The sequence below is a fragment of the Talpa europaea genome (genome assembly GCF_964194135.1).
Source record: "Talpa europaea genome assembly, chromosome: 4".
Lineage (NCBI taxonomy): Eukaryota > Metazoa > Chordata > Mammalia > Eulipotyphla > Talpidae > Talpa > Talpa europaea.
This window is the reverse complement of record NC_140070.1, coordinates 78,655,948-78,682,514: the sequence shown is the minus strand read 5'-3', so window position 1 is coordinate 78,682,514 and position 26,567 is coordinate 78,655,948. Positions and strand designations below refer to the sequence as shown.

General features: G+C 34.6%; 1 protein-coding gene across 7 annotated transcripts in view; it reads right to left on the bottom strand.

The window, feature by feature from the left end:
* CADM2 (cell adhesion molecule 2) overlaps nt 1-26,281 on the bottom strand; it is a gene marked incomplete at both ends in the record, with an annotated part of 963,012 nt that extends 936,731 nt beyond the window's left edge. For all 7 annotated transcript variants that reach the window (XM_084232482.1, XM_084232484.1, XM_084232486.1 and 4 more), the window contains one exon: nt 26,221-26,281. In XM_084232482.1, coding sequence (XP_084088608.1) covers nt 26,221-26,281 — 61 coding nt within the window. The remainder of the gene's footprint in view (nt 1-26,220) is intronic.
* Between the last annotated feature and the right edge of the window lie 286 nt (nt 26,282-26,567).

The window sequence follows — 26,567 nt, the reverse complement described above, 5'->3', positions numbered from 1 at the left end:
AGCTAATTATTAAAATATTAAGACTATGTATGTACACAGACCTAAAAAAATCACAATTTGAGCTTTAAGTACTTGAGTTACATCAAAAACTCATAATTTAGAACAATTATTCCCGAGGTCAAGCATGAACCCACTAGGACAAAAACCTCCAAATACACTTCCTTTGGTTTCAATTTTATTTATTTCAGTATCTATAGAGAACTGAATTCACAATTGTATTATCTATTAAATTAAACTACTAGAAACACCCTCTCAAAAAGCTCAGGGCATCAAATATATTTCCGAGATTACATTGAATTCTACATGAAAAGATAGTAAGTATAATTTCTTACCTGTTAATATTTGGCATGTGAGAGGCATTAAGTTATATTAATGTGTGGGTGTTTTGAGAAATGCAGCAAGTTCAATGAAAATAGGACTTTCAGAGAGTGGGTGGTATGATTAGCAGTAAGTGGTTAGCATTTGGGGACAGAATGAGAATGCCTTTTATTTTATGCTCAATAGTTTGTGCCTTAATTAGTGTTGAAAAGAGAGAGCATGTAGTGAGCTTTACATTGAAGAGAAAGGTAACCTGACTTTAATTTCTTTCCTTTTTTAAAGAATATAATCTTGAAGACAGTATGGAAAGTGAGAGAGAGTGGAAACAGATTGATGAGCGAATGTAGCAACCATACAGATAAAAGGCTGCAAGACTCCAGCCAAGGTCTTAGCAATGGAAGTGAAAAAGCAAGTGATTCATTAGGGACTATGAACTAAGTTAACGTGGAAGATCAGAGAAATGGAGAAGCTAAGGATGGCATCAAGTGCTTTTTTTTTTTTTTTTTTTGGCATAGATGTCAGGGCAGTTATGATGTTATTAATTAAGAGAAGGAATTACAGAAATACAAAAGGCTGGGAGGGAGCCTGCTGAATCAAAAATATAATGAGTTGGAAACTTTTAATGTGTTTGCTTGCCTACACATCTTTTGGAAAAGATATCCAGACGGTAACTAAAACTAAGGGGCTGTATAACATAGGGAACCAATTCAAGTATGGATATCTAGATTTGTTGAATTAAGCAACATTAAACCTTAAGCTCTTATTAGTGCATTGTTAAATAAATGTGTCATTTCAGTGGATGTTTAACTCTTTTTTTCTTTTTGATTTGTGTTCTTTTTTTTTTTTTAAGATTTATTTATTTATTTATTTATACAAGCACTGGGTACAGTCACAAGCACAGGAGGGTGAGAGAATTCGCCAGAGCCAGAGGGGAGAGCAGAGCAGGCAGAATGACAAAGTACACTACTGAGGGGAGCAGTGGGCGGCAGGAGAGGTCTGCGCGCCAGGTGGGACCCTCGCTGGCTGCCGGGGATCGAACTGGTGCTACAGAGGCTGTGGGCAGCTTCGCAACCCAGCGCTCAACCGATGTGCCACTGGGGAGGCCCTTGATTTGTATTCTTAACATCACATTATAAAATGAAGTCAAGTAAGTGACTATAAAAGGCAAACATTGCACACAGGTAAGAAATAGGAAAGCTTAAAAACATTTGCAGAATTCTGTTGTCTAATATAGCAAGGTAACAGATGAAATGTTTCTGAAATATTGAGCAATAATATTAAATTATTTTTAACATTTTCCATAAAAGAAAGGTTTTGTGGTTTCTAACAAAAAGTAGTAAAGGAATATTCCAATTGCCTATTATAAAGCTTATATGGTGCGCAAATCATTTTTTTCAAGAAGCTGGCTACGTTGTTATGCTAAGATCATAAGTTGAAATATATTTATATTCCTATCTTTATGAAAACTATCTTCATTGAAACATGTTTGAATGAATGGATTTCTCAGATTAAAGAGCTGGGAATCTACCACATGTTAGACACTTTCCTAAGCATGGGACACACAAAGATTTCTGCATTATATGAACACAATTGTTAATAATATATACAAAATCCTATCTTTGGAAAAAATAGTGCATTGATTCCCTTTAAAAATATCCTTCCAAATAAACTGACAAACAAAATAATTGTTAGTGTTGCATCAACAGCCCATAATGACTAACCACAATGAAGAAAGCCTTTGTAAAGCTAGAAAGTTAAAGGTTGACCTAAAATACTAGAGAATATAGAAGAATTTTATATAAAAAATGATTTTTGGAAGTTGATAATAACACTTCAGAGAATACCTTTTTCCCAATTCATTTTCATAAAGCTAAAAATATTTATATTATTTAAAAACCCATTTGTGTGGTATGTTGAAATTGTCAGAATGAAAAATAAAAATTGTAATGCAATGCAAAGGCTAATATTTGACAGCAAACTCTTTTGGTTGCCATGTCTGAGTTGACAAGTTAAAAGGCAAAATAATATGGATTAAATGCCTTTACATCCTAGCAGGTGTCTAGTCATCAATAATATTCACTGAAGGCCATTGTGTGCAGAGCAGTTCTCTTCATTTTCTAATTCCCTGCTTGGCTCTCAGCAGACAAAAAGGAAGGTAGACAATGATTTCTGACACCTCTAAGAACTTTGCACAGAAAAAAAGCTTTCCATACAATTTGCAAGTATTATTTCATCAATGTTCACTTAAAAGATATCCATTGGAATTCTGATTGTTTTATTAGAAATTGACATCTGTAGCATTCTAGCCATATTAGTAAATTTTCAAACTACTAAATAAGAATAATAAAATGTGTGTTTTCAATGAACAAAAAATGGATGTATATAAGAACATTCTAAGAGAAGAAACAAACTGATTTTACTGGCATTTGTTTCTGGCATGACACAGATTAGAAGAAAATGAGATCTCCAACATATTTTTGTGCAAAATAAGAAATGAATATATGACCATTTAAGTAGTCTTATAGTTATAGCACAAAAATAATACAAAGGAAGATAAAATATCAATGCTTTAGTATTCAAATAGAAGATATGAAAGTGTAACTATTCCATTTCAAAATGCACCCCTTAGTCTACTTAACTGACTGGTTTTATAAATTACATACATTGTAATTTTGTCTTTATTTCAGTATAAAATATTATCTCATATTTACTTTTTGATATATTTTCATTACAATAATCTATTTTAAGTTAGCTGATAAAATAATTTTGTATTTTTTAAGAAATTAGTTTCACTCTTCAGACTGAAATTATTTTAAAATCCAGCATAAGTACTGAGAAGTTATTTGAAAGAATATTTTATCATATATCTATATGTGATGTATGCTTTAAATATGGTACTCACAAATATAACCAATATAGTATAACCCAAATCCAATCTTTTCCTCTGATACTCACTGAATCAGAAATGGTATGTGTGCAACATAATAAAAACCTAAAAATGCAATTAATTTATTAATATCCATCCCAGATTTTTAGTTTTGCATTCAGATTTTTATTTTATGTTCATACACACTAGTGACATAAATCACTGTTTAAAAATAGTTTTTATTTCATGGGTCTACATTAATCTTGAAATACTAAAAATAAATTTCATGTATAATCACAAATAAATATTAGTGAAAATGACCAATGTAAACTTTTAATGATCATGAATTATTAATCCTAAAACAATCACCTTCTCACTGAGAAAGTGATCTTTTATTCAACATCAAAAGGGTAAGTGGATCCACAATATTCTTTATATATATTATTTTATTTTATATAACTCTTACATCATTTTTCATTTTTGCACAATGTATGCATTTTCATTTTGGTTATATCCCCTGTACAATATCCACTCCCTTATTTTGGCCCTAATTCCTCCTCTCAGCACCCCTCTCACCCTTAGTGTGTCTCTTGTTTATGGTTGCTTTTTGCTTTTGATTTTTTCTTTATTTTAATTAGTCTTTTTCCTGGTCCCTTATTTAGGTTTTCTAAATCCCTGCTATGAGTGAGATCATCTGATATTTTTCTTCTTCTAGATCCACAATATTCTTAACGAAGAAAATGTCAGAGAGAGGAAGACATCAAATGTTGGTATCCCAAATGGGTGCACAGAATGCTATTAAAAAATAGCACAGGTAGCTATTAAAAAAATAACTTTATTAAAGTCTCATAGTCTTATCAAATGAATTTGAGAAAAATATATTGGACCTTAGTTTGGGTAGATATTAAAGAAACCCCTAGAAATTTCACATGGTACATGAAAATTTCTAAAGTGGCCCGGTAATACTTTTTCTTTCCTATAGGCTGTATATAAAATTATTACACTGAACAGTCTTTTGGTGTTTTTAAACAAGATATCCTCAAGTTATTTCCTGTGAGGTCCTGCATATCTAAAAGAAGGAAGAAAAACATACAATATTTTCAAAATTACAAGATCTTCATCTTAAAGCCGCCTTACTAAGGCTTGTGATTATGATTACTTTTCCCTATTTCCAAAATTGCATAAGAATTTTTTTGTACATTTGTTTTCTAAATAAAGTACAACAAAGGAGTAAAAAAAAAAATAACTTAATTCAATTATTTAAATGACACAGTTTAAATGACTGCAAATTTCCCACAAACCTTACTTAAAACAGGAGTTCAAAGACAAAGTGGGCAGATTTTTCCTTTTGGTGTGAAATAATGCTTTCCACTATAATACGGTTGTGCTTGAAACCAGAAAAGCAAGAAAATGTGATCACCCATGCACCTTGGTCCAGGCTCCCATTTTTTAACTATATTGTTGCTATTTGATTTCCTTTAGTTTCTGAAATCCATCTACACAAAAGTAAGATAACTTTTTCCAGGAATGCATTTAATACCTTCAACAAAGCAAAATACTGTAATTCATTCTAATTTACTAGGAAGGAAGGAGGGAGGGAGAGAAGGAGCAAGGAAGAAAATGAAAGAGAAAAAAATAGACAAATAGAAGTTGCCTATACTAAAATACAAAAATAGAGACAATATAAATTGTCTCTATAGCGTATCCAAATTCCATATGTTCAGTTTTAAAGTATACTTCTATTAGTCACCTTTCTTCCAATATTTATCAGAAACTTATAAACAGCAAAACATTACATCTTCCCTTTTCTTCCTCCTTTCTCTAGTATTCCTGCCCACACTACCTCAGACTTTGAAAGCTCTTTTTTCATTTTCAAAGTTTTCTAATCTTTTTTATAAGATTGCCTTTTCTTCTAATTCTCATAATATTCCATTAAAATATTATACAAAATGTCTCTGAGCACCCCACAATTCTGAGGAACTGAAACAAAGTTTGGGTTTAACAAAATTCTTTTATTTTCTCCAACAATATCTCTATAAAATAATTACAGAGGCATTTTCTGGACATGACACCAGGCATTTGATTATGCTAACTAAATAACCCTCACAATACCCTATGAGACACATAGCACAATTCCCTTTTTCAGGTAAAACACCTCAACCTCCGAAAAGTACAATCATATGCTCAAAGTTACACAAAAAACAAGATCAGAGGCCGGATCTATGTAATTTCAAAGATACAGTATTCTACCACCCTCTGCACCTGTAAGCTGTGGGTATATTCCTCTAAAGGAAGATAACAGTACAATATAAAACAGTAGGTACTGCTGCTGATGACGAGGAATCCCAAAACGAGTAAGACAGAACTGAGCCTGCAAAACAGTCTCACCAGGTCACTTTCGAAAATGTGACTAAATGGATTATTTAAGAACATGCATATGTGAAAAAACTCTTATCTGTTTATATTTGCTGTTCATAATAAATTAATTTGAAACCCATTAACAGGGTAAGTGAGGTGATCATCACCCTGAATTATATTTCCTAATTCCGTGGCAATTGTAAAATCCACAGGCTTAGCAATGGGTGGGAAAAAAAGAATGTTCCCTGCAGCTGCAGCTGACTTTCTGGCAGACTCGGAAAGCAACTGTGTTGGCAGCTTAACCAGGCATCTGGGGCTGTTGGTGAATTAGTCTGAGTACTGACCTTCTAGATCGCCTATAAACACTCTGCATTTGCCTTGCTCCATAATGAAGGGAATTTAACTCTTTGTATGATTATGATTAGGGGTTATTATGAAATCCTCTTTAAGTTAATCAATGCAACCTTTCTTTAAAGACACACTTACAAAGCACTAACAAGCATTTGGTTTTTTTAAGAACAAATTCTATTTGATAAAAGAGAAATTTTTAATTAGCTAAAACTTGTGCAAAAGGTTTTCATGAAGACCTATCTCATATTTGTGTCCTTTCAATACTTTCTACTTTTAAGAAGGTACACTTTTGAATTATCCAGTAATGTTTTTTAAATGTATATATCCATAAGACACCAAGAACCCATTTCTATTTTAAATTCTAGTGGTCCTACTTAGACTTTACTTCTTAATTCTTAATTAAATTCTAAAGTACTTTGGGAGTAGTTTAAGAACAATATCTTTGTTTTGAACCTTAATAAATTAAAAAGCTGTTTATGGCACTTAGCATGAAATGATCTTTAGTTGTTGAAGTCTATTATTGTAATCACAGAGCTTTTTTCCCTCTTTTTAAGGCTGATAATTTCTAATAGATTTAAATTTTCGTTGGAAATGTTTTATAAAATTAATATTACTTATATGATTCCTCTTCTAGTTACTCATGCCTTTCTTTACATATAGTAGAAGAACAAGCCACAGATGCTATGAATTAAACATGAATACACATTTTCAAAAAATGGACTCATATAGCGATTAGATTTATTGATAAACTGATACAGTTATGTATCATTAGCATGGCAATATATTAATAAACATGCATGCACATAATATGCATGTATTTAAAAATAATAAAATTGTATAATCACAATACATTAACAACTAGTAATTTATCATTTTATAACATGTTTGTCTAATTAAAACTTTTCATTTAATGACAAAGGCATATGAGTATATATTCAATATATTCATTTATTTTATATGATAAATATATATATTCAATGTATATTCATTTATTTACTTTTAACTGCTGAATCAGAGTAAATCTTCAAGTTGAAAGGGAACTTGGAGCTGTTCCAAGTCTAACAACCTCTAAGTAACTGACCTCTAACAAGATGAACTGTCTCCAGGGTGATGGAGAGTCAGAACTTTTGATGCTCTATCCCTTGTACTTTCTATTTACACTATACTGCCTCTGAAATAAGATGTAAATAGGGTTGAAATGTAGAGTTTAAATCTAAAGAACAGCAGAGCTTATTGTAAACTTTCATCCAATTTTGCTATAATGGGTTTCTTATGTAGAATTTCCCTTTTGGACTAGTATACTCTTTAGTTCTACTTTTTTATTTTTTCTCATTGTACACATAGAATTCCATGTTTAGTAGGGAAAAAAAAGCATAAAATAAAAAAGCATAAAATAATCAAACAAGATATTTTCTACTAGTGACACTATTACCTTTGATGTCATAGGGACCACTTCAGATTATTAGCACAGTCAAATTAATTTATTGATTTATTTAGATCAGCAAACAACTTTTCATCTTTAAATACTTCTAATATCTCTCTAATATGCACTATATAATTTACGTGAAATGAAGAGCAAATTTTTTTGCAAGTGCATTTATTTTTCCAAAAGCATTCTTTTCTTTTCTTTTGCTTTCCATAAGAAAGGTAACCCCCCCACACACACACACAAATTGCCATATTCTCCCCAACAATTAATATTTTAATTTCAAAGTAATATTTTCTTTGTAACATCTGCCAATAGACACATTAGAAATTAAAGATAGAGATTACTTTTTGTTAAGGTTTTTTAGTTTGTTTTGAAGTTAGTATCTAATGAAAACAAATCAATGATGAAACCACTGCTGTTTCTAAGAACTGTTTTTTTTTTTGGTTTCCCAGTTTCACATCTGAACATATGTAGCCAATAATAAGGATACTTTTTGAACAACTGATAATTTGTAAACTGCAAACCCACAGTAAGAAGTTTCTCCTAGGGAACACTGTAAAACAAGCACTTTCTACTTATAGTACTTCAGCATTTCCTCACATATTAATCTAACACAAGAAGGCCAGAATACTAACTTTGAGACAAATTATATCTTTTAATACTTTTTTTTAAAAAATATTTATTTATTTATTTATTTATTTATACAAGCACTGGGTCCAGTCAGAGGCGTGGGAGAGTGAGAGAATTCACCAGAGCCAGAGCAGAGTAGAACAGGCAGAGTGAGAAAGTACACTGCTGAGGGGAGCAGCAGGCGGCAGGAGAGGTCTGCGCACCATGGGGACCCTCCCTGGCCGCAGGGGATCAAACTGGTGTTGCAGAGGCTGCGGGCAGCTTCGCAACCCAGTGCTCAACTGCTGTGCCATTGGGGAGGCCCCAAATTATATCTTGACATAATCAAAGCCAACTGGTGGAGACACGTACAGAAAGTTCTTGGTTTGCTCTAAATTGTAAAGTGTATTAAGTTTATGTTAAGATATTTTACCCAAAGTTTGTTTACTGTGTTAATTTTAATCATACATGGCTTATATTAATGTAACCTATCCCAGTACAATGTTAGAATTTCTCCTTAACTATACTGTACCACCACAATTAGATTCTATATACAAAGTATCAAACATCATCCAAAATTCAATTTCTATTCAAATATCTTTCACAATGCACCATGTCTGCACCCACTGGGTTCTTCAAACTTGATTTGTTGATATCAACTATAATTTTATATAAAGTCTCATTTGGAAATTATATCTACTATAAGTATAATAAAGAAAAATAAAGTTGTATAGGAACAAAAGGTCTACATCTATCCTCTCTATTATACTGTTGCTTTTATTATCAACAGTTCCTTTTCTGACTTTTCACCTATTCTGTTATCTGACTCTGATGTCAAAAGAAATCCAAAATCCCTTACTTCTTGTTGTTGCTATTTTTCTTTAGTCTACCTTTTAAAGTGAAAAACGCCTTTAGATCCATGAGATATAAATCTTTCATCATTGATAAAACATGGCAAGATGAAAAGGAAACTCTACAGAACTTTCCCAAGAAGCATTTGGAAAAATGCTCTTGGGGAAAGAAAAAAAAAAAAAAAAAAGATATGCCAAGAAATCTGTTTGCAGTCATTGATTACTAACAGTCACTGACTTACTCTATTTTGCCTAAGATTAATCTTCATCAAAAATATTTGTAAGAAGAGCCACTTTTTTTTCTAATATTATATCACCATGAAGTAAATAATGGCCACATGAAATTATGCAAACTACTAAAGTATTTTAATGTTAACTCTAGATCCTCAGTCCAAGGACATGGCATATTGCCAGATGCATTTTAGATTCTATTCTTTTAATTTTACCTCTGCAACAATAATTAGACACCAGAGTTACAATATAAGATTTTGTATTTTTGACACTTCAAAATAAAATAAACTGTGGAAAATGATTCTGAAATATATTAATTTGTGATTTAGATATTTCTACCAAATTTCATGCTTAAAATATGGTATTTTTTAAAATAGTCTATCTAAAAGTAGTTGGCCCTGAAAATCATGTGTTTAATTTTCCATAATGTAAACCTGCTATATTGATGGTCAGTCAGTTTTTATTAGTATCACAGTCAAAATGCCAACCTTAAAAAAATGGAACATTCAGGGCCTCCCCTGGTGGCGCAGCGGTTGAACTCTGGGCTGCGAAGCTGCCTGCAGCCTCTGCAGCACTGGTTCGATCCCCGGCTGCTCCCAGGCCACCAGAGGAGGGTCCCACATGGCACTCAGACCTCTCCTGCCACCCGCTGCTCCCCTCAGCAGTGTGCTTTTGTCCTTCCCAGCTCTGGTTCTGGTGAATTCTCTCACCCTCCCGTACTTCTGACTGTACCCAGTGCTTGTACAAATAAAATAAATGAATAAATACAAATCTTATATATATATATATAATCTTAATAAAAATCTTATATATATATATATATATATACATATAATTTCCAGCAAGGAGGATTTATGATATAAGAAATAAGAAGGATATAAAATGTTGTCCTCATTAAAAATGATTAAATTATAATTCTACAAGGAGGAACATGGGTAGAACCCTTACATTGCTTCACCCTTACTTAATATGGAAATTTTCTTTAAAGACTATATGTCATAGTCTTCCCCAAAGCTATTGTAAAATCATTAGGAAACATAACTTACAATTCTTTGTTACATAACACAAGATTATTTCTGATGGGAAAATAATGTAATCTTTTTACATTTTTTGGTATCTGCATTCCCTAACCTAAAGGTATCTGAAAACATAACTTTGTTGTTACTTGGTTTGAAATAAGTGTCTTGTATTATTTCAGACTATCTACCACCAAGAACATTGGAAGGCAAAATGAACTTAACAATATCCTGAAACATTAAAAGATTAACTGAATGCCTATTTGAGATCACTTTTCTTATAGGGAAATAAATTAAACAATTTCTTTTCATGGGAAAAAATGTTTTCTTTTGTTTAAAGGTAAAATTTGTTTTTTAGTATTTCAAATAACCTTTTACCTTGAGCTTATAGTCTGTTGCATTTTTATATTAAATCAACTCTTACTCTACAAAAATTCTACTATTATAAATTCTGCCTATATTAATATAATAAGATTTTTGGAAAATAGTCAAACCAGTAGTACAAAAGTTTTTAAAATGCTTAATCACCTAAATGTATGAAGAGTTCAGAATTTAATATACTCTCTGAAATGTTAAAGAATGGAATGTTAAATGTTAAAGAGGGAAGTTGTACACTGTGACAGATCTTAGCTGGTTAGGAAAAAAGCTTTTATCTGTTATACAAAAATACTATCAAAAACAAAGATATAAGAATGATATAAACTTAGTTGATTAAGAAACTGTGAGAACAAAACTGACTCTTACCTAATATACCTATCCTATAAAAATGTTTAAAGAATTGAGAACAGGACCACAGAAGTCACTAGACTCAAAGATGACAAAACAGCACCACCTAGTTCCTTCTATAAAAGTTTCTAGAGATGTACGTATCTCTGATTTACTTTGGAAAATTTAATATATTTTCAAAATAAATCATTTAGTAAAAAGCTATACTCATGCAAATTATCACCTGCAACAGAGCATTTACTTGAATTGCTTTAATTGTTAATTTTCCTCTAAAATATAAAGAAAGCGATATCAAAGCTAATGCCAAAGCTGAGGTTTTTCTAGCTGTGCATTGTACTGTTGCATGTAATCCAGAAAATTAAGTCTCTAAACAGAATAACTATACATACTAGACTACTGTCATTTTGCATTCCAAAGTTTAAATATATGTAAAACCTTTTTTACTTATCCACTGCTTGATATATATATCATTTACTCCAGTGACACGACTATTAATAACAATCATCAAAAACTGGATGCAATCTATTAAAAAATGACATCATTTGCACATTGTGATTTTCAGTCAGTTAGATAATAAAGGAAATGATATAAAGATGTCAAGAATATTTGTAGTCTGCTCAAAAAAAATTGTATTTTCTCTCTCATTTTAAGTAATTGTGTATACTATTCATTTCATTTTTTAAAGTTTTTTAATGTCATCCTCATCTATGCTTCCATTTCATTTATCAAATGATTATAATTTCAATCATATTTAGAGCAGATTGAACAGAAGGAAAGATTTCAGAAACAACATTTAATCAGCAGTCTCAAGGAGCCATATTATTGTAGTATAGGGTTTAATCACTCATGATGTATTGTAATAAAAACAAGGGATGGAATTTTAATATATATGACATAGTACTGGAGCTGTGTTTCTAGATAGGACATTTTAAAAATCTTTTCCCTGAGGCATGAGCAGTTCTTTAAATGACTGTCGCTGGTAACATCAGAATTGCTCAAGCAGAACTTCAGCTCTAAAAAACTAAATATTGTTGCTTGTTACATAGATCGTTCTCACAGACCTCTTCTCCCCTACATTCCCCCTGCTGACCTGGTCATCTACTGTTCTGGCCCACTGATCCTTTATGAAATTAAATGAATCATCCTCTTGAACAAATCAGTTAGAATAGAGCATGCTTGAATATTTCTTGTTCACTTGTCAGTTTCTTTCAAGTGTACTAATAAAAAAAAGAAAGAAACTGGCATCATGCCGAGAATGTTTTCAAGATAAACGACTGGAGAAAATGAGAACTATGTAATGCAACCTTAAATAAAAAATGTTAAAAGCCCAGTAAGGTCTATAATATTATTGTTAAATCAGGGATTTTACATCCTCATTGCTATATTTACATTCTGTCCCTAGTGGAATGATCTTACTCTAAAGTAGGAATAATTTTATTTTACAAAAAAAATGAATTAAGACATTATGTATTTTGTTTGTTTCACCTGTGATTCAGCTACTAGACTGTAAGCTATATAAGGGCAAAACATGTTTCCACGATATCTTGTATTTCCAGAATTTATCACACTGCCTTCAAATAGATACTTACTGAAAAAAGTGAAGTGATGAATGAGTAAGTTGCACTTAAGAAAACCTAAAGTTATGAAGACCAAAATGACAGTAGAGATTTTTACAAATATTCATTAAATGCACAAAACATAAAATTGAACTTAAAATTGAAAAAAAAAAAAAAAAAAAAAAAAAAATTCAGCTCACTCCCTAATAATAAAAATGGCTAAAGAATTAATGATGTACTAAATTTTAAAGTAAATCTATGGATGTAATTCCATTAGAAAAGAATGTGTGACCCAAACTCAGGCTAATGGCTACAAATTAATTAAAATAAAATTCGTTGACAGAGAAAGAAAAGCTCTGAAATGTATATAAAGGGATATGGCATAAAAATCTCTTTACACATGTAAAATCTTTAAATACCGAATAATGCATGGGTAGACAGAAACACAATTACAGTGAGAGACATTTAAAATCACCCGGTTGGGGCCTCCCCAGTGGCGCAGCGGTTGAGCGCTGGGTTGCGAAGCTGCCCGCGGCCGGTTCGATCCCCAGCTGCTCCCCGGCCACTGGAGGAGGGTCCCGCATGGCGCGCAGACCTCTTCTGCCGCCCGCTGCTCCCCTCAGCAGTGTACTTCGGTCCTTCTGCCTGCTCTGCTCCCCGCTCTGGCTCTGGTGAATTCTCTCACCCTCCCGCGCTTCTGACTGTACCCAGTGCATGTATAAACAAAACAAACAAACAAACCAGCAAACAAATAAATAAAGCATGCCTCTATAAAAAAAAAAAAAAAAAAAAAAAAAAAAAAAATAAAATCACCCGGTTAATGTTGTATTGACTGTATAAAACATCTTTAGGTAGAAAGGTAAAAGAAAAATGTTATCTGCAGCTTGCAATCACCCGTAAGATCCTTTTACAATTCACAGCCAAAGAACAGAGGTGGTTACAATCTCTCAGTCACAGATAAAGAAACTAAGCAGCAAGAGAAGTAACTTGCCCAAGGTCTCTAAAATAGTGACATGGCATAGATGAGAACTTAGGTTCCTTAACTCCTACCATTGTCTTGCTGCTGCAAGGTACTTTAAAAAACCAAAGTCTGAATTAGGCCAATGAAATCACCTCTTTGTACAGAATATGGAACTCTTATAATAAAGACACCCAGCTGGACACCCTCTGAGCCCCTTCCATGCTAGGTATAGTTCGGTGACATTGCATTCACTCAAAGACTGGGGCTATATATTATTGTCTCTTCTTCTTTCACCAAGACACACCCATTCTCTATCTTTGTACACCTAGATGAAGTTCTTAGGAGGAACTACACTAACACCTTATCAATTTTACTGTTACCTCACAGTGATATCATCATAAAATAATAAAAAGATAATAGTCATCCAGTCTGCCCATATCCATTCATCGAACATATTTGTTGTACTACAAATCATTCTCTTACCCTTCAAGGGTAATCTGTCCTGCTTTCCTGTGAGTATGTACTCTTAGTCAACAATATTAGGTAAAGGGCCTCCCTGGTGGTATAAGGGTTAAGACGCAACCTATGAAGCTGTCCTCAGCCACTGCAGCAGGAGTTCGATCCCTGGCCAGCCAGGCAAGGAGCAACCCACATGGCGCAGCAGACCTCTGCTGCTTCCCTTAGCAGTATACTTTGGTCAATCTGCCTGTTCTGTTCTCCCACTCTGTCTCTGGTGAATCCTCTCACCCCCCCCACACACCTCTGGCCTGTACCCTAGCTCTTGTATGCATAAATAAATAAATATTAAAGAAAAATTCAAAAACAATATTAGGTAAAGAAGATTTTATTGTAAATCTGATTTGAATGACTTGCCCCAGACCTCTAAATAGCTATGGCTTTATCTCTCTACTAATATCTTTATCTTAGTTATTCCATGAAAGTGAAACAATACAGAAAACTGAAGTTCACAACACCTTTAATTACCAATAGCATTTCTATGTTTTTAAAAAAGCCAATGGGCATAAGAAGACTATAAAACTATCTTCTATAAATTTCACTTGACCTTTACAAGTACATTTAAAAATGTTATTGAACATGAAATCTCCTTGTCATGGTAGTCATGATTCAGTCTTTCTGTAAAGATAACGTACTTAGTACAATCTGTTTTTTGATGATTATTATGGGTATTGTTTTTAACTTGATGACTCTGGACAAGGATATTGGTCTGAAATGCTTTAGCATTCAAAATATCAGGTAAAGATCCTTATTTTATATATCAAACTGTAATTTCAATTTCTGAATGGAATATTATGACTAACCATATTGAGAAATATAAAGGTGAAACTCTCTCTTGCATTTCCAATATTTCAAATACTATGTGATTACACAAAAAAATAAAAATAAATGTCACTTTGATGTGTAAAATTCAGTAACATCAAAATATTTTTTAATCAAAACAGTAAAATTGTTAACAAAAATTGCTTCCCTTTATTAATTATCCTCTGGAAAGTTCATCACCAAGGGCTGAACTAGAAGTCACATTAGAGAAGGGAGTTATCCTTCTATAGCAACAGGATCACGCAGACACTGAAGTTTTAACATACAAACAAAATTTCCCATACTAATAGAATCTATCGGAGAATATAGTTTTTTTTTTTTTAAGATTTAATTATTCATGCATACAAGAACTGGGTGTAGACCAGAGGTGTGTGTGTTTTGGGGTGGGGGTGATGAGAGGATTCATCAGAGACAGAATGGGGAGCAGAATAGGTAGATCTACTGAAATATACTGCTGAGGGGAGCATCGGAGACAGGAGAGGTCCACTGAGCCATGTGGGTTAGCAACCTGGCTGGTGATTGAACTCATGTTGCTGTGGTTGGAGATAGCTTGATAGTGCTGTGACTTAACTCCTTATGCCTCAGGGAGGCCCTGCAGAACACAATTCTTAATATCAACTTCATAAAGTAGCAACAACACTTTAAAAAATTAGCTAGATTATATATTTTGAGTGTTTATTTACCAAGTGTGCATTTCTGCAAGAGAATGAGTGATTTAGAACCAAGTGTCAGGCAAAATTTAAGGTATCCTATTTAAAAATAGCTTTTCAAAGGAGTGGAGTTATGAAACAGTCAAAAGTCCAAAGACATCAGGGAGATTGATTTCTTCTAATTTGTAGAAAAACTATATGCTTTTTAAGAAAAGATACATTTCTTTAGAGATTTGTGCAAGGAGATAGCATTTTTAGAACATGTGTGGAAATGGAGTCACTACAAATTATAGAAAGTCTTCTCTCCCTTGGTGTTCAGCAACTGGTAACTATATTTAAATTCTATTCAAAAGCAGTTACTATTCCTACCCAGCCTCCCACTGTCTTTCAAAATATAGAAAGAAAATAAATTAAAGTCAACCATAGCAAACATGTGTCCTCAACTGCAGACATATGATTAAGCATTTAAAAAATAACACAAATATTCAAATTTACTTTATAATAAAGTCTTATAAAGAAAATGGATAGAAGTTTGCCCAGTTATTTAAGAAGAAAGTAACATGAGTTTGTACTTTAGGGACTGCTCAGAGAACCTTTATGCTATTGCTTGGCAATAACAAAAACAGGTCAGTCTGTAAGGATAATCTGGCAGATCAAGGTCAGTTTGTAATTCCTCTTTGTTCAGATATTTATCCATAAATACCAGTTCCTCTAAATAGAACAATAAGATAATTTGGCTTTATGTTTACTCAAAGCCATCTTCAGGAATATTTGGGGGATTATGAATAGAAATACTTAAAATGTAGGAAAAAAAAAAAACAAGGGCAGCTACTATGCCCAGAGAAATTAGGACATTTCAAAGCTCTAAGACAAAAGCTTTTAGTCTAACTTCAAACAGACCACCCTAATTGAAAGCAATGATTTCATATTTTGTGAAGTATGTCATTATTTAGAATTGTTTGCATTTCTTAGTATCCATTTGTTACCACCTCCTTTTACATTACAAACAAACACAAACTCATGGCAAATATTCTCCTCAGAATACTTTATTGGCATTTTGGCAATTAGAATGCAAATACTTAAATATTATTTGGATCCAATTAAAAGATGTGTCAAAATTAAATGTATTGGGAGAGAACTAATCAATCAATGAAATGAAAACATTTTTAAAAAGGACATGGACTAGATATTCGATTAGGCACTTAAAATAAAATGAAGACTAAGACCCTGTACTCTTGGGGCTTATAGTACATGAGAGAAGACAGACAGATAAGTAACTAACATTCAAAATGGTGTAATAAAAATATATAAACAGGTTCCACAGATCATAGCATAGTCAAAATAAAAAGTGTAGTTCTCTTATAAAACATAAATGTTTAAAACAATAAGGGTAGATGACATTCTTTTGTCTGCTTAAACATACACATCAGATTCTTGTCATAAAAAACCAAACACATCAGATTCTGGTCAAAAATTCTCTTAAAAACTACAGTTTGCTGGATATTAGTATTTTTTAATCAATTGTGTAATCAATTGTGTAAAATAATGAAGCAATATTGGTTAAAATAGTGTATCAACTCATGAAGTGCTTTTCATTGTAATAGTCATATATTTTTTAAAAAGTTGTATTTGCAGATTAAACTCAAATTTCCTTATGTTGTAATACAAATAATTCAGTGTATATCTAATAAAAGTGAACTCTCAAATTCACACTATATAGGAAAACATCCACCTCAAATATTGTGACGTGTTACAAATTAGCCAATTCTTGAAGTTATCCTTCCACAAATGAAATCTCTTTTAAAAAACACATTTTCTCTTTTTCAATCTCTCTCATTCTATCTCTGTTACTATAGCTCTCTCATATTTATTCCAATAGTCTTATATATTTTCACAGTTTTCCAAATTGTGTTCAATTCAAAACTGAAATTATAATGAATGAAATTTGGCAATGACTGCTATTTGGCAGCCCAGAAGATTACAAGCAATTAATACTATCTAAAAATCTATAGCCTCAATAATAACCAGCATAACTTCAAAATCCTGCCATAGCAAAGTGTGTTAATCGGCTAGTTAGGGAATAGAGTATTGATTTAGAAACAATTTCCGATTCTTCTTTTTGTTTGGGAGAGTGAAAGGAACAATCCCTATTCAGAATAAGAGATACAGATTTTCACTCATTATTTTATTTCATCCCCAGAGCAAAGAACTATTTAGAAATAACAGATACTGTATTATGTATCACAATGGTGAATTTCATTCTGCCTTGGCAGGATAACTAGTAAGTGTAGAATGAGTAACTGCTTGCTATACTAGAGTCATAGATATATAATTGCCTTCAGAAACATCCTCTCTGAATACCACCTACACATTAATACATGACAGTGAACTTACAGCCAGACCCCTGTTCTATCCCTCATGATCCCTGAAAAGGCTTTGAAATGAGGACACGTGCATAATTAAGGCACACTGAATATCACAGTACATGTAACAAACTAGAGTATTATGAATCCTTAGGGGAACCTCATAGAACTAATACATTTTCTAATGAAAGCTGCACATGAGTAAAGAGAGCCTAAAATGCTAATTAGATCCTCTCAGTGAGAGCTATAGAAAAGTTGATTCTTGAATTCTGAAGTTGAGCACAGAATGGAACATTTGTATACAGAAAGACTGAAGAGGGGAAAAAAAAAGAATTTTACATAAAAGCCCCTCAATAGATGATTTACACACTTCATGAGAAAATAAATCAAGCAAAATAAAAATATAACAGTAAGAGAATGTCATGCCTACTGAAAGGGTTAAGTATGAGAACTGATTTCGTATTGGAAAGGGATTATGTAACAACAGAGGGAAATACTCAGCCTAGCATATGCTAATTTAGTCCTCTTTGCCAGGCATTTCTCTGTGTTTGGCTGGCTGACTCACATTCCTTTCCTCTTTTTTTGCCATTTTTATTGGGATACTAGGGAGGCCGAACTTTCACAAAATGTAACAAAAACAACGAACAGCACATTGTACATGTTTTATCCTTGCTATAACATTGGGGTACCAGCCTTGAAGGTTGAAAAGAAAAACACCCAATCTGTGTAAGTATTCAGTACATATCTTTTAGAAAAACTCCCTTTCTTTAAGTATTTGTCATTCTCCATTAATTTATTTAAACGGGTCTTTCAGGCTGGTATCATGCATCGGAGGGGAGGGTATTTCATTCCTGGAAAGTGTAAAGGAAGCTGAATTAATATTCAGACTTTAGCACATAAAATAGATAGCAGTTAAGGAATAAAAGAAGTGACAAATAAGAAACTTACTATGTATTTCCTTATTTGCTCTTAAACACAAATATTCTAGCCTTCTCATATTTCAATCTAAGTTTGCTACTTAATGCTGAAAATCAGAGGTTGTATAAGGTATGAAAAAAATGGAAGGCATAGATGTCATGAACGTTTTTCTCTGGAAGGTGGGAGGATATAGAACAAGCTAATGTAAAATGTGGATTTATTAACAGAGTAAAAACATTTTGGACACTAAAAATTAATTTCTTCATATTTATGTAAGCACTGTGTAAGGCACTTGCATTTTTAAAGGCAAACAATTTTAGCAAAGTAGCTAAAAATCTTTTTTTTTTACAAGAACAAATTAATCGGTTTTATAAATTATGAGGGATCAATATAGCAGCTATACACTTAGCAGTCAGCAGCACATCCTTGTCAGGAGAGGCGTTTTTCTCGCTTTATTCCCAAAGACGACTAAATAAACAATGTACTGCTGTAAAAAAAACCATCGCCAAACAAATAAAATTGTGGGGAGTCAATTTTGACCTATAAAAAGATTCTTGTTTTCTTATTTGAACTATTTCACTATTTGATCACACTTAGCTTTAAGATTCTATGTTCCTCAAAACAAGTGAATGCTTACGTTTCATTTCCTAAACACTCACTAATGACATCAGTATCCCTGGGTAGCCCCCAGAATAACTGTTTAGCTATGACTAAACAGAAGTTTCCCCTTCAGCTTACAAATGGCTGAAAGATAATTTAAATATTCAAGTAAAAACTATTTGCTGACTCAGAAAGAGTTATCCCCAATATTGAATAATGACTGTCTTAATATTTACTTCAAAGACCTCTAAAATAGAATGTGAATAATTAATGACTGGCTCTCTCCATGGCAGATCTCCTTACAACCTCAGCCCTGTCTATTCAGGTAGCAGACATTATTATCATTCAGTTTCATAAGCACAAAAGAAGATCCAGATTAAGTGTCCAGCTCTATTGCAAGTTCATAAATTGCAAACCTTGCTTGGGTATGTTTTTAGGCGGAAATGTTCATCATTGTTCCAGTTTAAGAAAATTTATTCAAAAATTACATTTTAACCTTCATAAAAGGGGTAAAAAAAATAATGACTGCAAACAGAACAAACTCCTGCCTTTTATTCACACTTTATCTCTGAGAACTCCAGTCTCTAAGTATTTACTGAATTATGAAGAATCCTTCAGTACTAAAAGTAACTGTACAGTTCAAACTCGTCTATATGGGTAGGTGGGCAGGTAGGGAGGTAGGGAGGTAGAGAGAGACAGACAGACTGACGGACAGATAGATAATTAAGAAATATTTCCTTTCTCAGTAGTTACATCTCTGATTTTGGCAATAACATTTAGCTGATACCTAATTAAGAAGAATATTTACTTTCCTGACTTTCAAATAAACTGCATAATTCTAGAATGAAAACAATTTTATCTGTTTAAAGAACCCACTGAGCACATTAACAGAACCAACTGAAATCATTTTATTAAACAAAAATCAATATACATAATATATTCAATTATATTGTTCCATAGCAAATGGAATGAAAATAAACAAAGTTACATTTGTTACAGTTATTTGACAGGCATGTGTGGTTGGCTACCCATAGCAATTCTTACACAACTTTTACTTTTTTAAGGAACCTATTTGATGCTCTTGTCTGAGTGATAAATAACTTTGTTCACAGGGGAAATATTAACACAAATTCTACTTTGTGGCACGAAAACTACATGAACATACTCAGAACAGTTTATTGCTATTTTTTTTCTAAAACCATCGTGGTCTCATGATACAGTGTTCACGTGTTTAAATGCAATTGAACAAACGCTAAGAAATCTTATTTTAATTTTGCTATTCATCTTCACTAAACTGACTCATGCTTCTAATAGTTTGCAATAAAATAAAATATTTATCATTCATTTGATGTAAAACATTGAACATTTTATTAGGGCTTATTTATTAGATTAATCTAAATAAAATATGTATTCTTTAGCTTTGTTATGAGTTCATGTTACTACAAATACACCGGATTATCGCAGGTGACAAAAAAAAAAAACTAAAGGATGGTTCATGCCCACTACCAGCAATGAAAAGACTTTCCATTTCGCTCATGCCACATGACTGATTTCCTGTGTGCTCACTCTCTGCTGCAGTGCACATGAGGCCTGAGATGCCATTTGCATCATCACACAGCAGGGGGCTTCAGCTGCCACAGCTCTGGGTTAATCCTCACCCACCTCTTTACACTAGGAATTTTCAGAAGATGCTTTTTTTTTTTTTTGATATTATAGAATTGCACTCCAAAAATACTTGACATTTTCAAATAAAATGTTGCCAATAAACTTGTCCTTTTAAATATTTTAGGTTAAATCAGTACATTTAAATCATTGCCTTCATTTTTTCATGTAGTGAGTTTGTCATCCAATGCAAAATATCTGGAATGTTTAATCATGGGAAAAAAAAAATAGGTATGGAAACATCATGTGAAGAATAATAAGTCAGACAGCATTTTTTGGAGGTGTAAATCAAGAGCTATTGCTATGATTTATTGCTACTGCTTTCTTTTCTATAGGACAACTTTCATAAACTAATATAGCATATCAAATGTTAAAATAATATGCACATTTAGCAAAGTGAGTGCTGATATATTATGAATAAAGGGGGCCATTTAACTCAATCAGAACTAATTAGGACATATCCATCATTCAATCCAACACTTTATTAATTATCTATTAAGCTGAGACTAAGAAGTGTATACAGATAACTAAGGCTCAGGGTTTGCCTTCAGGAAACTTGTCTAGTAGTCAATGGTCATTAGAGGTGTTTTAAGAATGTAAATAAATATCTACCAATACAGCAAAGGACTTCAGACTTAAATTTGTGAGTTGTTTCCTTGGTTTGTGATTTCCCTTCTCTTTGCCTCCTCGACATACTCAGCCAGCTGCTATACAATGGACGGTTTTGCCAAGGAGACTTAATGAAGCCTATGAAAAAGAGGACTCTTTCTCAATAAATCTCATAGAACACATGCCAGCATGATCAAATAAAACATTAATATAATAGTTCTATTTTTTATGTGTACCAAAAAAAACCTTCAGAATAAATACATGTAGTTTCACTCTAGATGGTAGCCTCTATATCCCTTACTTGTAAACAAAAATTAATATTTTTTGATGTTGATTGCAGAATACTTTAAAATGCATTGTTAGGATGTGTCTTTGCATTTTTATTTACTTTTAAAGAGATTTAAGTAATTCTTATATTTAAGAGATATTATTATGCCTCATTATTTTAGAGGGAAAAGATCATTTCCAAGTGTTTGATCTTCCAGTGGAGAGGTCATCTCAGTCAATGCTTACTTACCTTTGTCATTTTGGTTCCCATAGTTCCAATAGTTATGGAAGTGGGGCAAGGACAATGAAGTAAGCATCCTTACCTTGATACAAAATTGGTTGAGGAATTCATATTTGCTGGAAATTTTTCTTAAATACTAACAGTCCAGTGTCTGCCTCACTCGGTCATAGTCATTGACCATTATGTGTAGATTATACTTTTAAAAGTTCCAGCTGTTCAGCTCTTTAATTTGAAGATCTTTCTTTCTTAATATAAGAAATGATATACCATAATGTATAAGGCCAAAGCAATATATTAAAGTCCCAGTATTTGTGTTGGATATGTTTTCATGTAAGTCTAACTCCAAAAAGAAAATTAAGTTTTCCACAAAATCAGGCTCTCTTTGTGCATGTCTATTTTCTAGTTATGTTTCTGCCTTCTTTCATTTTTGCCCTTTCTAGAATTATTTCCAGTGTTAAACAAGACAGTATCAATCTTTGCAGTGCCCCCTCAGGCAAGAAAAGGGATACAGGGCTAACAATTGAACTGGATCTACTTTACAGCCAAGAGAGGTGTAAGATGTATCAGAATTCTATTTCCCTAAGATACCCTCTGCAAAATGGACTGTAGTGGAATACTATGGGTATTTTGTTGATGGGAATACTACAGTAACTACACCTGACCAGGAAAATCCTATCCTTCCAAACACTAACAAGGATGTGAACGAATGGTACCTCAGTTAAAAAAAAAAAAAAAAAAAGGAGGTCTGAAGATAAAAAACATCTAGTGTCTTCTGCCCTTACCCCAGATTTGTCCTCTGCTATAGTGTAAAATAAGTGATGCTCATATCATAGCTTAATAATGCATCAAATTTTGTTTAAGTAGTTGATACTCCAAATTATACTTTAGTCAAAATCATGTCTACTTTTCAATCTAACGATCCAGTTCCTAAAGACTTATTGAGGACAACCAGTAGAGGATGTTGAATATAACATTGTAAGCCTTTTCTCCCCTACTCATTTTATTATTGACTTGATTTTCACCACTGGCTTATCACTCTACAAATTTAACATGCTGAAAGATATATTTCACTTCCCGGAAAAAAAAAATGGCAACAATATAAAACACAGTAAAAACACAGAAATATGTTTAAATAAGCATTCTGTCTAAAAAAGGCATACTATCAGCAAGGGGTTATAATAGCATGGATAAGTAAATTGATTACTATTACTTAAGTGTGTGAGTGTCACTAGAATGCTGATAAAGGTAAAAAGAAGAAGCTGTTGACTGCCTATAGTATTTGCCTAGTCATAACTACTAGCAGGCAGAGCAAATTCCCCCTAGCCAAAATCAGTTGCTCAATAGTTCCCCCAACCACCCTCCCTTCCTTGCACACAGAATAAAAGATCTACTAAGTATTTAATCTGTGTTCAGGAAATAAAGCTTTTGTTTTATCATCTACCCAAGTCCTAATAAAACAGTAGGGTGGCGGGAGAAACATAAACCTGAACCCTAAAGCAATGCTTTCAGCCAAGACTAAGACAAGGAAGGCATGGACAATTTGAGCAGAAACCGACAATATCAACAAAGTGTGATATGTCCGTGGAGCAATGTTTGATTAATGTGAGGCAGCCATAAACATGAGAAGACAATCCAATGGTGCTTTGTGCCCCTCCCCCTTCTACTTTTTTTTTTTAACCCTATTCTGTTTTTTTGGCGGATTAATATTGCCTAATCTAAGATGATCATAAGTATACATACATTATTGGGTGGTGCTCTTTCCCTGGTTGTTTTATAGGTCACTTATTTATTTATTTATTTGGAGCTGCTGCTGGTGCTGCTGCTGGTTGCAGTGGTGCATTTTCTCTGGCATTCCCACACCCCTACCACCTCCAACCCCCCAATCTGCTGTGAGAAACAGCTCTGTCCTAATCATTGGTTTACACACTTATTAAAAGAGACCCATGCCCTTAATAAAACAGAATGCAGCTGATGGAATCTCTCCGGGTAGCGGAAGAAAAATCCTCGTCCAGGCTGAGAGAGAGGCACCGGCAGACAGTTATTTTGCAGTGCACTGAATAGACAATTTACAGGGAAATGTTGAAGACAGAGCAGAGGCGACCCCCAAGTGCAGTCCATGGCCCACATGCTCTATAATAAATAACCTCGCACCAGCCCAGCAGTGTGTGCAATGACGTGCCGAGGACAGCAGACACAGATTGGCAGGGAAAACACATCCAGCGGTGTCGAATTTCATCGCAATCACCAAATTAACTGATTTCCCCACATCACACTTCCTCTACCCTGTGTGGCGTGCGTGCACGCGCGCGCGCACACAAACGCGCGCGCACGCGCGCACCAACAGCAGAGCTGAGAAATGCAAGTTACTGAGAGGTGAACTGGGGTCTCTAGGAGGATGTTTCAGCATGGATGAGAAACCCAAGAAATGTGTCAGCCACCAGGGTTACTTGGGCGAGGGAGAGAGTGTGAGCAGTGGGAAATGGGACGAAGCAGCTAAGCAGGAAGAATGAGCTGTCTGCCTTCTGGGGGATTCTGGAATATGACATGCCTGAAATTTACATCCAAAATAAAATACACACAATTACTACAAAATGTCCTAAGAATATCTTTGCAAGGTCAACTAACTCAGAAATATTCTGTCCACTGGCTTTTCTTTCACATTTATAAATATGCATATACAAAACACAGTCGGGTCCCCGCATACATCCAGGAGGAGTGTAAGAGAGAGGATGCATTCCAAGAACTTGCTGAAAGATGGTTCATTGACCTCATTTAAATCCTCCAAAGGCCGATTAGGTTTTGTACGCCTGTGGGTCTACGTGTGTCTTACTTTCAGATTCCTTTTACTGAGGGACAAATAAATTTGATCAACTTATCTTTCCAACAAATGCACAAATGAAGGCAAAGGGGTTAGAGGTGGATGGAGATTAATCAAGATATCAAGAGTCAAGAGTAACCAAACCTTAACAAAAATCGTAGCGACCATCATTTCACATCCACCTTTCCTGAATCTCTCACTCAAGCCACATCCCTACACTACACTCTTCAAAGCAACAATCTTCCACTTAACAGCCCCTGCTCATCCAGCCCTAGCATGCCGCCTTCACCTACACCACCATCCAAAGTGTTCTCTCCCCAAGCACTCCTACTCCATATAAATTGCCATTTATTTCACAATCAGCATCGTCCTCCGAAAAGGAAGTCTGGGAGAAAAGTGCACCCCAGTTTCCTAGCCACTCTGCAACCAAACCAGTGATTTGCATAATAACAGCGATTTTTGTAAGGTTTCTTCCAGAGCAGGGTTCTTATATTTCATGTGAAAGGATAAGATTAATTATGGAAAGAAGCTAAAGAGAGTGAATGGAGAGCTAGGGAACATGAGCAAAATTCCCTTAGCAGTAAAGTAATTCCTAAGGGTGCATGTTTCTTTGCTTAAAAAAGAAAAAAAAAAAAAGAAAGAAAGAAAGAAAAGGAAAAAAAAATCAAGAAAAAGAACACACAGACTGAATAATAATTTTTTAAAAAGTCGGCTTGTTGATAAAGTGGGTTTGGGTCTTGCAATTGTTTTCCCTTCCTCTTGCCCTCCTTTTATTGCTCGGCTCATTCATTCATTCATTCTCTTTTTCCTTTCTTTTCTTTTCTTTAATCCCAGACACAGTCTCCTCTCTCTTCCTGAGTGAATGACACGTCTCACAACACATTCCCCCCCGCCCCCCCGGGATGTTATTGCAATGCACACGGTGCTGCCGCTGCTGCTGTTCTCGCCGTCTCGGTAGCTCGCTCTCAGGCTCTCACACACTTTTTAAAGACACAAGGATATGATGGTGATGATGAAGGGGAGAAGGGGCAAGAGAAACACACCAGGAAAGGGGGAGGTTAAAGAGACGACAAGAGATGGAGAGGGTCGGTCGGGAGCGTGATGTGGGAGGTGGCTGGTGGGGGTTGAACATTCACTGAATGTTCAAAGAAGGCACAAGTTGCCAGCCAAAAGGCGTGGGAGGTGGGGAGGGGGCGCTGGCGGGGATGGAGAGTGAAAGATGTAGGAAGCTCAGGTGAATGAAAAGGCGAAAGGTGCCGCGCAAGGGGCTGCCTGCTGGGAGAGCTGGGCTGAGCCGGCTCCAGAAATTCGAGGGTCTGGAGCAAACTGCCACTGCCCCCTGCCGCACCGGGGAGTAGGGGTGGGGGGAGGAATCGTCGGGGACTGGGGGACTGGAAGAGGGAGAGTGGAAATATGGGGTGGAGTGGGGATGATGGGGAATGGGCGTGAAGTTGATGTTCCCCGCGGCGGGGCGGGGATTACCTTGTAGCAGGAGCCCGCAGACGCTGTAGAAGCGGAGGACCGCGCTGCGTTTCCAAATCATGGTCCCTTGTCCAAAGGGCTAGGGGAAGAACGCGGGGGCAGGAGGTGCTGGCGAGCGGGGCGCCGGAATGCAGGGCTCCGCCGGTGTCCTCGTGGCGCCCGCCGGACCCACGGTCTCCGCCGCTGCGGTGCTCGAACCCGCGGACGCGGAGCGGCAGCAGCAGAAGCGACAGCGACCGAGCACCCGCAGAACGGGGTCTCGGTGGGCGAAATAGTTTCTTCTCCCGCTGGTGCTGCAGCCGCGACAGTCGGTCTGCCAGACACAGGTTCGAGCTTCGCCTTCCTCT